Genomic DNA, 15,724 nt, shown 5'->3' on the forward strand with positions numbered 1-15,724 from the left:
CAGATAGCAGCAGCATGGAGGACATTATACAGCAGTACTGAGCAGTGTAGTTGTGAATGCAGATAGCAGCAGCATGGAGGACATTATTCAGCAATACTGAGCAGTGTAGATGTGAATCCAGATAGCAGCAGCATGGAGGACATTATACAGCAGCAATGAGCAGTGTAGATGTGAATCCAGATAGCAGCAGCATGGAGGACATTATACAGCAGCACTGAGCAGTGTAGATGTGAATGCAGATAGCAGCAGCATGGAGGACATTATACAGCAGCACTGAGCAGTGTAGATGTGAATGCAGATAGCAGCAGCATGGAGGACATTATACAGCAGTACTGAGCAGTGTAGCTGTGAATGCAGATAGCAGCAGCATGGAGGACATTATACAGCAGTACTGAGCAGTGTAGATGTGAATCCAGATAGCAGCAGCATGGAGGACATTATACAGCAGCAATGAGCAGTGTAGATGTGAATCCAGATAGCAGCAGCATGGAGGACATTACACAGCAGCACTGAGCAGTGTAGATGTGAATCCAGATAGCAGCAGCATGGAGGACATTATACAGCAGTACTGAGCAGTGTAGATGTGAATGCAGATAGCAGCAGCATGGAGGACATTATACAGCAGCACTGAGCAGTGTAGATGTGAATCCAGATAGCAGCAGCATGGAGGACATTACACAGCAGCACTGAGCAGTGTAGATGTGAATCCAGATAGCAGCAGCATGGAGGACATTATACAGCAGCACTGAGCAGTGTAGTTGTGAATGCAGATAGCAGCAGCATGGAGGACATTATACAGCAGCACTGAGCAGTGTAGATGTGAATGCAGATAGCAGCAGCATGGAGGACATTATACATCAGCACTGAGCAGTGTAGATGTGAATGCAGATAGCAGCAGCATGGAGGACATTATACAGCAGCACTGAGCAGTGTAGATGTGAATGCAGGAAGCAGCAGCATGGAGGACATTATACAGCAGCACTGAGCAGTGTAGATGTGAATGCAGATAGCAGCAGCATGGAGGACATTATACAGCAGCACTGAGCAGTGTAGCTGTGAATCCAGATAGCAGCAGCATGGAGGACATTATACATCAGCACTGAGCAGTGTAGCTATGAATGCAGATAGCAGCAGCATGGAGGACATTATACAGCAGCACTGAGCAGTGTAGATGTGAATGTAGGAAGCAGCAGCATGGAGGACATTATACAGCAGCACTGAGCAGTGTAGATGTGAATGCAGGAAGCAGCAGCATGAAGGACATTATACAGCAGCACTGAGCAGTGTAGATGTGAATGCAGATAGCAGCAGCATGGAGGACATTATACAGCAGCACTGAGCAGTGTAGATGTGAATGCAGATAGCAGCAGCATGGAGGACATTATACAGCAGCACTGAGCAGTGTAGATGTGAATGCAGATAGCAGCAGCATGGAGGACATTATACAGCAGCACTGAGCAGTGTAGATGTGAATGCAGGAAGCAGCAGCATGGAGGACATTATACAGCAGCACTGAGCAGTGTAGCTGTGAATCCAGATAGCAGCAGCATGGAGGACATTATACATCAGCACTGAGCAGTGTAGCTATGAATGCAGATAGCAGCAGCATGGAGGACATTATACAGCAGCACTGAGCAGTGTAGATGTGAATGTAGGAAGCAGCAGCATGGAGGACATTATACAGCAGCACTGAGCAGTGTAGATGTGAATGCAGGAAGCAGCAGCATGGAGGACATTATACAGCAGCACTGAGCAGTGTAGATGTGAATGCAGATAGCAGCAGCATGGAGGACATTATACAGCAGCACTGAGCAGTGTAGATGTGAATGCAGATAGCAGCAGCATGGAGGACATTATACAGCAGCACTGAGCAGTGTAGATGTGAATGCAGGAAGCAGCAGCATGGAGGACATTATACAGCAGTACTGAGCAGTGTAGATGTGAATGCAGATAGCAGCAGCATGGAGGACATTATACAGCAGCACTGAGCAGTGTAGATGTGAATGCAGGAAGCAGCAGCATGGAGGACATTATACAGCAGCACTGAGCAGTGTAGTTGTGAATGCAGATAGCAGCAGCATGGAGGACATTATACAGCAGCACTGAGCAGTGTAGATGTGAATGCAGCTAGCAGCAGCATGGAGGACATTATACAGCAGCACTGAGCAGTGTAGATGTGAATGCAGATAGCAGCAGCATGGCGGACATTATACAGCAGCACTGAGCAGTGTAGATGTGAATGCAGATAGCAGCAGCATGGAGGACATTATACAGCAGCACTGAGCAGTGTAGATGTGAATCCAGATAGCAGCAGCATGGAGGACATTATACAGCAGCACTGAGCAGTGTAGATGTGAATGCAGGAAGCAGCAGCATGGAGGACATTATACAGCAGTACTGAGCAGTGTAGATGTGAATGCAGATAGCAGCAGCATGGAGGACATTATACAGCAGCACTGAGCAGTGTAGATGTGAATGCAGGAAGCAGCAGCATGGAGGACATTATACAGCAGTACTGAGCAGTGTAGATGTTAATGTAGATAGCAGCAGCATGGAGGACATTATACAGCAGCACTGAGCAGTGTAGATGTGAATGCAGATAGCAGCAGCATGGAGGACGTCTGATTATGTAGATATTGAGTTAGAGAATATATAATTATATACCTAAGCAAATCTGCCATTCAGGAGACTAGAAAGTCCCAGTACCGCAGCATTCACACAGCTTTCCTGCAGCCCTGAATGGTTGATGCGATTTTCTTTCTGCAGTAATATGGAGGTATAGAACGTATCATTGTAAAACTCTGCAGATTTTCTATTCAGGAGTCTGGGAAAGCTGAATAATAACCAATATGGCCAACAATGCAGCACCCAGCTTTCCCAGAACACTCACCCATCTTTTCCAGCCAGACTGGAACTGGAGGAGTTAAAAAAAACAAAAAAAAAAAAACGGAGAAAGGGACAGGATTTTCCACTAGGTAATTGCGCTGAAAAACACCATTAATAAAGAGGCGCATTATTTTTAATGAGCTCCTTGAAAGGTCGTTCTATGCAGGGCGCGAGGATGATTAATACGCAGGGTGATTGTAAAGGGGGGAAATGAGGGTGACGAGGGGAGGGGGAGGTGTAATCAGAGCTCAGCACGCGCGCAGCCTGCGGGGACAGACGTTTAATGACGAGGGCACGGTCACTACACACGAGCTCTGCCGGGAGACCCCCAAAGATCGCAGCCAAAGAGTGATCAGGGTAAGGGTGGAGGGCAGGGGGGAGATGAAGCTGCAGATGTAGCAGTTGGGCTCAATGATACTCAATTTTATACTCCATATTAAATAGGGTTTTTTTTTTTTCCAAAATCAAGACTTATCATGTAGAAGATAAGTGCCTAGATTGCTGGGGGTCACCTCAAAGTCATCATGACAAGGCTACGGGATAGGAGGGAGATGAAGCTGCAGATATAGCAGTCAGCTCTGATGATATTGTTTTATATTTTTCTATATTAAATGAGGCTTCCAAAAATCATCCCCTATTTAGTTGATGAGTGCTTCATTGCTGGGGGTCCCCTCAAAGTCATCAAGACAGGGCTAGGGGATAGGAGGGAGATGAAGCTGCAGATGTAGCAGTTGGGCTCGATGACACTCATTATTTTATACTCAATACTAAATAGGTTTCTTTCCAAAATCAACACTTATCACGTAAGAGATAAGTGCCTAGATTGCTGGGGGTCACCTCAAAGTCATCAAGGAAGGGCTAAGGGATAGGAGGGAGATGAAGCTGCAGATGTAGCAGTTAGGCTCAATGCCACTCATTATTTCAGATTCTTCCATACTAAATAAGTGTTGATTTTGGAAAAACCTATCACCTAAGAGATAAGTGCCCTGATTGCTGGGGGCCCCCTCAAAGTTATCAAGGCAGGGATAGGAGGGAGATGAAGCTGCAGATGTAGCAGTTGGGTTCGATGACACTCACTATTTTATACTCCATACTAAATAGGTTATTTTTCCAAAATCAACACTTATCACGTAGAAGATAAGTGCCTAGACTGCTGGGGGTCGCCTCAAACTCATCATGACAAGGCTACGGGATAGGAGGGAGATGAAGCTGCAGATCTAGCAGTCAGCTGTGATGATATTGTTTTATATTTTTCTATAATAAATGAGGCGTCCAAAAATCATCCCCTATTATTTAGTTGATGAGTGCTTCATTACTGGGGGTCCCCTCAAAGTCATCAAGACAGGGCTAGGGGATAGGAGGGAGATGAAGCTGCAGATGTTGTAGTCAGACCCAAAAACAGTGATTATTTTATAATCTATATTAAATCATCACTTATTACTTAGGTGATGAGATCCTGATTGCTGGGAGTCCCCTCAAAGTCATCAAGGCTGGGGTAGGGGATAGGAGGGAGATGAAGCTGCAGATGTAGCAGTCAGCCCTGATTATATTGTTTTATATTTTTCTATAGTAAAGGAGGCTTCCAAAAAACATTCCCTATTATTTAGGTGATGGAGTGTTTCATTGCTGGGGGGGGGGGGTCGCCAAAAAGTCATCAAGACAGGGCTAGGGGATAGGAGGGAGATGAAGCTGCAGATGTAGCAGTTTGGCTTGATGACACTCATTATTTTATATTCTTCCATACTAAATAGTTTTTTTTCCCCAAAATCAACACTAATCACGTAAGAGATAAGTGCCTAGATTGCTGGGGGTCACCTCAGAATCTTTAAGAGAAGGCTAGGGGATAGGAGGGAGATGAAGCTGAAGATGTAGCAGTTGAGGTCAATGACACTTATTAATTTATATTCTTCCATACTAAATAGTTTTTTCCCCCAAAATCTTATCATGTAGGAAATAAGTGTCCTGATTGCTGAGGGTCGCCTCAAAGTCATCAAGACAGGGCTAGGGGATAGGAGGGAGATGAAGCTGCAGATGTAGCAGTTGGGTTTGATGACACTCATTAGTTCATAATCTTCCATACTAAATAAGGGTTGATTTTGGAAAAACCTATCACTTAAGAGATAAGTGCCCTGATTGCTGGGGATCCCCTTGATCATGTTCCCTCGAAGTCATCATGGTAGGAGGGAGATGAAGCTGCAGATGTTGCAGTCAGCCCCAAAGACAGTGATTATTTTATAATCTTCAATATTAAATCATCACTTATCAATTAGGTGATGAGATCCTGATTGCTGGGATCCCCTCAAAGTCATCAAGGCAGGGGATGGGGATAGGAGGGAGATGAAGCTGCAGATGTAGTATGGAAGATTATAAAACAATGACTGTCATCAGGGCTGACTGCTAATAGTTTTCCCAAAATCAACATTTATCACCTAAGAGATAAGTGCCCTGATTTCTGTGGGTCCCGGTAGAGATTGAGGGTAGGAGGGAGATGAAGCTGCAGATGTAGCAGTCAGCTCTGACAGTCATTGTTTTATATTTTTCTATATTAAACGGGTCTTCAAAAAAATCAACACTTGTTAAGTACCTGATTGATGAGGGTCCCCTCATAGCCATCAAGATAGGGGTAGCGGGTAGGAGGGAGATGAAGCTGCAGATGTAGCAGTCAGCCCTGAAGACAGTTATTGTTTTATAAATTCCTATATTAAATGAGTCTTACAAAAATCAACACTTATCAATTAGGTGATAAATACCTATTTTCTGGTGGTTCTCTCGTACTCATCAAGACTGGGGTAGAGGGTAGGGGGGGGAGATGAAGCTGCAGATGGAGCAGTCAGCTCTGATGACAGCTATAGATTTTAATCTTCTAGATTAAGTAGATTTTGCCCAAATCAACACTTATCAATTAGGAGATTAGTGCCTGATCGCTCCCCTTGTAGTCGTCAGGGCAGGGGAATGGGGTAGGAGGGAGATGAAGCTGCACATCAATATCAGAGCGGAGGAATCTGACACGCCATCCATTGATCTGCTGTTATCAGGTCCTGTGTCTGCAGGAAGTACAGTGTATGGAGGCAATGCTGCCGCATAGTGGCCATTCTCGATATTACAAGCTCAGCTCCTATTACAGTGAATGTGACCTGAGCTGCAGTACCCAGAATGGCCACTACACATTGTACGGCGCTGCGCTCCTCTCTTTCCAGCTCCATACACTGCACAATAGGAGCTGATAACAGATGATTAATGGAGGAAGCAGGCAGCTGACTCCACTTACTGGTATCGATTCCCTGTCAGTATCAAAATAGTGGACAACCCCTTTACATGCTAAAATGACAGCACCTTAAAGGGGTATTTCAGATCTACTCACTACCGCGTCACGAGGTGATTGGGGCTGGTGACGTCACATTTTACTCTTTCCTGAATGGACTAGGACATCGCTGCTGTGACCCCGAACACTGCGACATCCCATAATCACCTCTACTCTGTACAACTGGCACCAGCCGTCCACAGCAACCAATCACATCACACCTCTCATTTTTTATAGGCTCTGTGAAAAATGAAAGCAGTGACCTTATTGGCTGCTCATAATGTACCCTTCTACCGCATAGCTCTCCGACTCTACAGAGCAGACTCGTGGTCACGTGATAGTATCGTCTGACGTCACCTCCGAAGAAGCGCGGTCGCTAGGAGAAGCCGTTGCCAGGCAAATGACAGCCAGGACGCATGCGCGCAACTGAAATCCGGTCTGCAACCACTTCCGGGTCAGACAGACTGCATGTGAGGCTGTGAAGAGGTCACCGGGGCTTAGTTCACTCCTAACCTGCTGCGTGCGTCAGAGGTGGATGTAGGTGAGTGGGCGAGACGGGCGGGTGTAATGGCTGAGGCGGAGAGGGGCGCGGTGTATGTAGCGTGTGTCACAGGCAGTAACGAGCGCCTACAGAGGAGATTATGTGCTGTTATTTATAGAACGGATGATCCGCTGTGCTGCCCATCAAGTGACCCCACGCCGCCCTGCGAAACGCCCACCAGGTGACCCCACGCCGCCCTCCCAGCCGCCCATCAAGTGACCCCACGCCGCCCTCCCAGCCGCCCATCAAGTGACCCCACGCCGCTCTCCCAGCCGCCCATCAAGTGACCCCACGCCGCCCTCCCAGCCGCCCATCAAGTGACCCCACGCCGCCCTCCCAGCCGCCCATCAAGTGACCCCACGCCGCCCTCCCAGCCGCCCATCAAGTGACCCCACGCCGCCCTCCCAGCCGCCCATCAAGTGACCCCACGCCGCCCTCCCAGCCGCCCATCAAGTGACCCCACGCCGCCCTCCCAGCCGCCCATCAAGTGACCCCACGCCGCCCTCCCAGCCGCCCATCAAGTGACCCCACGCCGCCCTCCCAGCCGCCCATCAAGTGACCCCACGCCGCTCTCCCAGCCGCCCATCAAGTGACCCCACGCCGCCCTCCCAGCCGCCCATCAAGTGACCCCACGCCGCCCTCCCAGCCGCCCATCAAGTGACCCCACGCCGCCCTCCCAGCCGCCCATCAAGTGACCCCACGCCGCCCTCCCAGCCGCCCATCAAGTGACCCCACGCCGCCCTCCCAGCCGCCCATCAAGTGACCCCACGCCGCCCTCCCAGCCGCCCATCAAGTGACCCCACGCCGCCCTCCCAGCCGCCCATCAAGTGACCCCACGCCGCCCTCCCAGCCGCCCATCAAGTGACCCCACGCCGCCCTCCCAGCCAGCCATCAAGTGACCCCACGCCGCCCTCCCAGCCGCCCATCAAGTGACCCCACGCCGCCCTCCCAGCCGCCCATCAAGTGACCCCACGCCGCCCTCCCAGCCGCCCATCAAGTGACCCCACGCCGCCCTCCCAGCCGCCCATCAAGTGACCCCACGCCGCCCTCCCAGCCGCCCGCCAAGTGACCACACGCCGCCCTGCGAAACGCCCACTAGGTGACCCCACGCCGCCCTCCCAGCCGCACGCCAAGTGACCACACGCCGCCCTGCGAAACGCCCACTAGGTGACCCCATGCTGCCCTCCAAGCCGCACGCCAAGTGACCCCACGCCGCCCTGCGAAACGCCCACTAGGTGACCCCACGCTGCCCTCCAAGCCGCCCCGCCAAGTGACACCCCAGGCGCCCCACCGAATGACACCCCCCACGCTGTCTTCCGAGCCGCGTTGCAAAATGACCCCCCAAGACACTCACCCCTTGACACCCCCAACCCACCCTGCGAGCCGCCTGCTACGTGACATGACACCCACTTGCCGCACTCCTGACCACCCTTCACTTGACTACACTATAACCCGCCTGTCATGTGTCTCCCCCGCATTGCACGGTCTCAGGAAGATGACCCCGTCTTTCTACCTTCTTGCCCCCCATAACCTCCCATACAGAGACCCCACTGTATAAGGTACGAGCCGTCCTCCTGCACATTCCTGCCCTCAGTGTTGCGCCCTGCACCATGTGGCGGTAATAGTCTATGACTGTGTCTATAAAGCTCTTGTTCTGTAATAAATGTCAGTTTTGCTTATTACTGACGCCCGGGAATGTCTGTTAACCCCGTCCTGGGCCCCGCCTGCCTCCTCACCTGTCATAGCCGCCCTGCTGACACGAGGGTTCTCAGATAAGTGACAGATGCCAGAGGAGCAGCCCCGAAACTAAGAGCCGGTGCATCACCAAGGTCATATGGCCGATCCCCGGATCCGGACCATCCCCTATAATGCGGACGCCCCTTCCCTGATAGAATGTGGATACATTATGGGGTCACGGCCCTGTGCTCTTCGTCGTCATTGGTTGACATGAATTAGGGGGTCCCCGTTTTGCAGATATTGGTGGGAGCCGCATCCTTTGGATATATTGTATGTCGTGGGTAAAATTGCCCCTTTAACCTTTTCCTGAAATGGGACTTATCTGTAAATGCCTTATTTACGTTGTTGCTATGGCCGCCCGGTAACGCATTCTCTGTTCCGCAGGGCGACACCTCCCAGCCGCCGCCATGTCTTCCCTCTCGAATTACGCCATCCGCATGTCTCGTCTCAGCGCCAGAATCTTCGGGGAGGTTGTGCGGCCGACGAACACATGCTCCATGAAGGTGGTGAAGCTCCTGAGTGAGCAGCCCCTGGCGAAACGGAAGGAGGTTTATGACTGGTACCCACCGCATAACATCTACACGCCGCTCATGCGCCGTCTGAGATTTCTCGGCCTTTATAGGTAAATTGCCTTCCGGACAAATCAGGCCTATTTTATAGAAATGTTCTGTTTCCCATAGCAGCCAATCACAGCTCCGCTTTCATATCTTAAGCTGCCCTGGTGAGATGAAAGCTGCGCTGTGATTGGCTGCTACGGGAAACAAAGACCATTTTTCTTCTAAACCGGTCTTATAAATTTTCCATGTTTTGGTAAATATAACAGCATTTTTGCTCCTTTTCTTAATTTTGGTACATTTTATGCTTCAGTATTTTTTATAGTAATAATTTTGTTTTCTTAAAGGGGTTGTCCACTTTTTTTTTCTTTTCTTAGTTTTTCTTCTAATTAGCCATATGTTTTGGGAAATAATGCAGCATTTTTGCACATTGTTCACATTTTTCATTATTTTTCACATCTGCAGGTTTTTTCCTCTGCTCTCTATACAGACACATCTGCAGGTTCCCCTCCGCTTTCTATAGACACATCTGCAGGTTTTCTCCTCCGCTTTCTATAGACACATCTGCAGGTTTTCTCCTCCGCTTTCTATAGACACATCTGCAGATTTTCTCCTCCGCTTTCTATAGACACATCCGCAGGTTTTCTCCTCCGCTCTCTATACAGACACATCTGCAGGTTTTTCTCTCCGCTCTCTATACAGACACATCTGCAGGTTTTTCTCTCCGCTCTCTATACAGACACATATGCAGGTTTTTCCCTCCGCTCTCTATACAGACACATCTGCAGGTTTTTCTCACTATCTGACATAAAATCAGAATAAACCTTTCCTGTTTTAGGTCAATAAGAAAAAAATTTGTTTCCTATTTGCCAAATGCCAGAATGAGACAGAGCGAATGTTCTCAGGCATTTTTCTTCCTTTCTGCACAGTGAAGTTTCCTCCATGTCATTAGTATTTGGTGGCATTGCCCTTACTCTGTATGATTTGGGTGAAACGTTTTGGATCCTTCCATAAGCTTCTCACAATAGTTGGTGGAATTTGGGCCCATTCCTCCTGACAGAGCTGGTGTAGCTGAGCCATGTTTGTAGGTCACCGCTCTAACCGGCATTTTCAGCTTTGTCCATAAATTTTGAATAGGATTGAGATCAGAGTTTTATGATGGCCACTCCAAAACAATGAGATCAGGGCTTTATGATGGCCACTCCAAAACATTGAGATCAGGGCTTTGTGATGGCCACTCCAAAACATTGACTTTATCCTTAAGCCACTTTGTAGCCAATTTGGCGGTATGCTTTGGGTCTTTGTCCATTTGGAAGACCCATTTCTTCCCAAGCTTTCAGTTTCTGGTTGATGTCTTGAGATGTTCTTCAGTATTGCCACATAATCTTCTTTCCTCATGATGCCATCTAGTTTGTGAAGTGCACCAGTCCCTCCTGCAGCAAAACAACCCCACACCATGATGCTGCCGCCCCCGTGTTTCACAGTTGGGATGATGTTCTTAGGCTTCAACCATCTCCCTTTTTCCTCCAAACCTAACGATGGTCATTATGGCCAAACAGTTTAACTTTAGTTTTGTCAGACCACAGGACGTCTCCAAAAATTAAGGTCTTGTTCCTGTGTGCATTTGCAAACATTAATCTGGCTTTTTTTATGTTTCTTTTGGAGTAATGGCTTCTTCCTGGCAGAGTGGCCTTTCAGCCCATGTTGATACAGTTGTCCATGACACAATCTTACCAGCTTCCGCCAGCATCTTCACAAGGTCTTTTGCTTTTGTTCTTGAGTTGATATGCACATGTCTGACCAAAGCACATTCATCCCTGGTACACAGAGCCCATCTCCTTCCTGAGCGGTATGATGGCTGGACATTCCCATCTTATTTGTACTTGCATATAATTGTTTGTACAGATGAGCGAGGCACCTTCAGGTATCTGGAAGTTGCACCCAAGGATGAGCAAGTCCAAAATTCTCTTCCTGAGATCTTGGTTGATTTCTTTTGATTTTCCCAGGATACTACACAAAGCAGTGTGTTTCAGGTGTGCATTAAAATATATCCACAGGTGTGTCTGTAATTAACTCAGATGTTGCCAATAAACCTATCAGAAGCTTCCAAAGACATGACATCATCATATGGGCTGTCCCATATTGTTTAAAGGCACAGTACTCTTAGTGTATGGAAACTTTTGACTTTGCAAGTAACTTGTTGACCTTTTGTAGGGATGAACACGAGGACTTCAAAGAAGAAATGAAGCGTCTGCGGAGACTGCGAGGTAAAGGACCGCCCAAGAAGGGAGAAGGCAAGAGGGCAAAGAAGAAGTCGTAGGCAGCAGTGCGCTATTTAGACTCTGCTGGGACTGGCATTTAAAGGGACGGTATTTCCAGTGGGGCCCTACAGCCTGTGTTGTGTAAGGCACAGTTCAGATCTGCCCCGAGGACATGAAGTCTTTTGTGGAGGAGATATCGGCTTATCTGGATGTGACGTGGAATAAAAAGGTCCTCCGTATCTGAAGGTGTCGATCACTGAGTCTGTATGTTATTTCATCTGCTCGCAGTTATCAGACATACACTGTACCTGCCATCATACAAAGGGGTGTGGATTATGCAAATATGCTTAGTTGGGGGGGGGAGAGGGGCAGTACCAGCAGGATAGAGGCGGGACTTATGGCAATTTTCATCCAGTGAGTACACGGATGCAGTGCTGTGCACACATCATGGCTGGGTCTGGTACTGTATCTCAGTCCCATTCTTACTGTACATCCTGGGGGGGTCCAGCAAGTACACGAATACAGTTCAGTGCACACATCATGGCTGTGCCTGGTACTGTATCTCAGTCCCATTCTTAATGCACATCCTGCGAGGGTGGGGGGGCAGCCAGTACATGGATATAGTGTGGTGCACACAATATGGCTGTGCCAGTCCCATTCTTACTACACAACCTGGGCGGGAGGGGGCAACCAGTACACTGATACAGTACAGTTCACACATCATGGCTGTGCCTGGTACTGTATCTCAGTCCCAATTTTATTGCACTTCCTGAGGGGGTCCAGCAAGTACACAGATAGTGTGGTGCACACATCATGGCTATGCCTGGTACTGTATCTCAGTCCCATTCTTACACCAAATCCTTGGGGGAGTGCAATATTAAACCCCCAACAATCCAATATTAATAACCTATCCTAACAGTCATCAATAATTAATCTTAGAAAAATCCCTTAGACAATAATTTCTTTGACTATTCCCTTTTAACAACCAGCCTCAATGATGCCAACATGGCCCGACCCCGCTCCTGCTGCTGGCTGTCATGGAAGCCTGAGGTAATAAAGAACAATGGACACAAAAGCAGGAAGAAATAATTTACACCAGTATATTCTGCGGCACTTTACAATTCAGAGTGGACATATACAAAGTAAAACATAGCTCAATACATACCAAGAGGAGTGAGGCGCTGCTCGCAAGCCTGTTAGTCTTAGGCCATAAGTTGTAGGAAGGGCAGAGGTAGGGTGAGGAGATGAAGGACGGTGCAGAACTGGAAATCTTTGTAGGTTACAGTAATAAGTTTATATTGGACTCTGTAACAGAGGGGCAACCAGTGCAATGACTGGTACAGGATAATGGCATCCGTGTAGCAGCTGGACAGAAATACAATCCTGGCTGCTGCATTCAGAGTGTATTGGAGAGGTGAGCGGTTAGTAACAGGGAGACTGATTAGTAGAAAGTTGCCGTAGTCCGGACTAGAATTAATTAGAGCGAGTTTTTGCAGAGTCAAAGGTAAGAAAAGGTCAAATTCTAGAAATGTTTTTGATGTGTAGGTGAATGACCCCTGACAGGAAGAGGAGGAGGGGGGGCGGCCTAGGGCTGACCCCTGACAGGAAGAGGAGGAGGGGGGGCGGCTTAAGGCTGACCCCTGACAGGAAGAGGAGGAGGGGGGGCGGCTTAAGGCTGACCCCTGACAGGAAGAGGAGGAGGGGGGGGCAGCCTAAGGCTGACCCCTGCCAGGAAGAGGAGGAGGGGGGGGCAGCCTAGGGCTGACCCCTGACAGGAAGAGGAGGAGGGGGGAGGCCTAGGGCTGACCCCTGGCAGTAAGAGGAGGAGGCAGGGCCTAGGGCTGACCCCTGGCAGTAAGAGGAGGAGGCAGGGCCTAGGGCTGACCCCTGGCAGTAAGAGGAGGAGGCAGGGCCTAGGGCTGACCCCTGGCAGTAAGAGGAGGAGGCAGGGCCTAGGGCTGACCCCTGGCAGTAAGAGGAGGAGGCAGGGCCTAGGGCTGACCCCTGGCAGTAAGAGGAGGAGGCAGGGCCTAGGGCTGACCCCTGGCAGTAAGAGAAGGGGGAGGGAGCTAGGAATGACCCTGTCAGAAAGAGAAGAGGGGGGGGGGGCTAGGAATTACCCTGGCAGTAAGAGAAGGGGGGGCTAGGACTGACCCTGCCAGAGGAGGGGAGGGGGGGCCTGGGGCTGAGCCATGAGGATGCCCAACAGTAAGGGTTAAGGGGAGTAGGCAAAAGATACATTGATGAGCGGTCAGAGAGGTAGGAGGAGAACCAGGAGGGGGCGGTGTCCTTGAGCCTGATAGACCAGAACATAGCGAGGAGGAGCTGGTGAGCGGAGCATAGCGAGGAGGAGCTGGTGAGCGGAGCATAGCGAGGAGGAGCTGGTGATTCACAGTATCAAATACAGCAGACAGATCCAGGAGAATCAGCCGGGAGCAGAGACTGTTAGATTTAGCTGTTAGTAGATCATTGGAGACTTCAGTAAGAGCAGTTGCCATAGAGTGCAAGGAGCGGAAACCGGATTGTAAGGCCTCGTGCATACGGTGAGTAGTTTGTAGAGTTTTTTACCTCAGAACATGGAAGCCAAAACCAGGAGTGGTACAATCTGAGGAAAAGTATAACAGAAACACGTCACCACTTCCGCATTTATTGCCCACTCCTGAGGTAAAAAACTCACCACATACTCGTGAGCGCGTGGCCTGAGGGTCAAGAACACCACTATCTGAGACATGGCGGATGGGATGAGATTGGAACAGATGTTCCAGGAGTTTAGAGATAAAGCAGAGAGTGGAGACCAGTCTAGTGAGCAGCGACGGACGTTCTCGTCCAGGGATGGGGTTTTAGAAATGGGTGTATCCTGGCGAGTGTGAAGGAGGAGAAAATTACACCAGAGGAGAAAGAGTGGTCAAATATTTGTTGAGTGGTGACAGACGGGGAAAGGGACAGGAGGAGATGTGAGGGAATAGGGTCACTGGTGCAGGTAGTTGGATTAGAAGATGTGAGGAGCTGGGTATACTCCTCTATGACCAGTTCAAAGGCAGAAAGTAAGCTAGAGGAAGTGCGGGAGGAAAGAGATATTAGGTGAGTGGTAACAGCCAGGGAATGGGACGAAAGGAGATGTAAGGGAATAGGGTCAGTGGTGCAGGTAGTCGGGTGAGAAGATGTGAGGAGCTAGGTATCCTCTGTGATCAGTTCAAAGATTTTACTTAAGCTAGATGAAGTGCGGGAGGAAAGAGATATTACATGAGTGGTGACACCTGGAGAAAGGGACGGAAGGAGATGTGAGGGAATAGGGTCACTGGTGCAGGTAGTCAGGTGAGAAGATGTGAGGAGCTGGGTATACTCTTCTGTGACCGGTTCAAAGACAGAAAGTAAGCTAGATGAAATGCGAGAGGAAAGTGATATTAGGTGAGTGGTGACAGCTGGGGAAAGGGTCAGAAGGAGATGTGAGGGAATAGAGTCACTGGTGCAGATAGTCGGGTGAGGAGCTGGGTATCCTCCTCTGTGACCAGTTCAAAGACAGCAAACTAGACGAAGTCCGGGAGGGAGGAGGAGCCATGATATTAGGTGATTTGGAGAAAATTTCCTGTCAGATATGGTCAATTTTTTTCTGTGAGATACTTGGCCGGATCGTCCGCGCTGAGGTTGGTGATTGGGGCCTTCACTCTTCAACTGAGGAGGGAAGGAGAAGTCTCAAAAGGTCGTTTGGGAATAATAGATAGTGAGGTGATGAGGGCGGTGAAGTCGTTTGTTTGGAGGTGTGAAGGTCAGAGTTGTATGTTTTAAGCATAAACTTATCATGGATGACATCTTCGTCCAGATAGAACTTTCTCCACAGATGATACACTTCACTCACAGGAAGATGGGATGGAAAAGTCTCACAGGGTGGACCTCAAAAGAAGGGAAGATAAGTGAGGGGACAGGAGGGATGACCTGAAAACCATGTTTTCTTGAAAGAACCAGAACAATACCTCCACTAGGTCTAGAAAATTGTAGGCCACCAGACAAGAGTGCAGCGGTGGTGAAGGTGGTGGCCAACTGATGGATCCAGGTCTCGGTGACAGCCAGAAGGTTCAGAGAATAAGAAAAGACAAAGTCTTGGATATACCCCCAGGAACCCGGAAGACCAGTGCCAGTAACACCAAAAACACATATAATCTCTGTTTTTCCCTTCCCCAAGGACTGGTGACAGACTAGAGTTGGACCCAATGGATGACCACCTAGGGATGGAGCTGATCCAGTCCACTAGACGACAACCAGGGAGGAGGGGGTCAGACAATCAGTATGTGAAAGTGAAAGGAAACGGATGTAACAGTACTGACAGGAGAGTGTAATGGTGACCTGAGGGCCCAGGCGGTTGGTTGGCGGTAGAGTACAGTGGAGTACTCCCAGAACCATAGCACCAACGGGGTACAGAATCCTAGGTTGGGAAAACGCTCCAGGC

At 49.2% G+C, this 15,724-nt stretch overlaps 1 protein-coding gene across 2 annotated transcripts; it reads left to right on the forward strand.

The window, feature by feature from the left end:
• Positions 1–6,618: 6,618 nt before the first annotated feature.
• On the forward strand, positions 6,619–11,525 carry MRPS33 (mitochondrial ribosomal protein S33). Of its 2 annotated transcripts, none has more exons than XM_075342106.1 (3): positions 6,619–6,728; positions 8,850–9,087; positions 11,234–11,525. In XM_075342106.1, exons 2-3 carry the CDS (start codon positions 8,873–8,875, stop codon positions 11,337–11,339), a joined length of 321 nt encoding a protein of 106 aa, XP_075198221.1. In that variant the 5' UTR covers positions 6,619–6,728; positions 8,850–8,872; the 3' UTR covers positions 11,340–11,525. The 2 variants fall into 2 exon arrangements, with proteins under 2 accessions (XP_075198221.1, XP_075198220.1); XM_075342105.1 differs by lacking the exon at positions 6,619–6,728 and adding an exon at positions 6,835–6,909.
• The last annotated feature ends 4,199 nt before the right edge of the window (positions 11,526–15,724 follow it).

This window comes from Anomaloglossus baeobatrachus, chromosome 4, assembly GCF_048569485.1.
Source record: "Anomaloglossus baeobatrachus isolate aAnoBae1 chromosome 4, aAnoBae1.hap1, whole genome shotgun sequence".
Lineage (NCBI taxonomy): Eukaryota > Metazoa > Chordata > Amphibia > Anura > Aromobatidae > Anomaloglossus > Anomaloglossus baeobatrachus.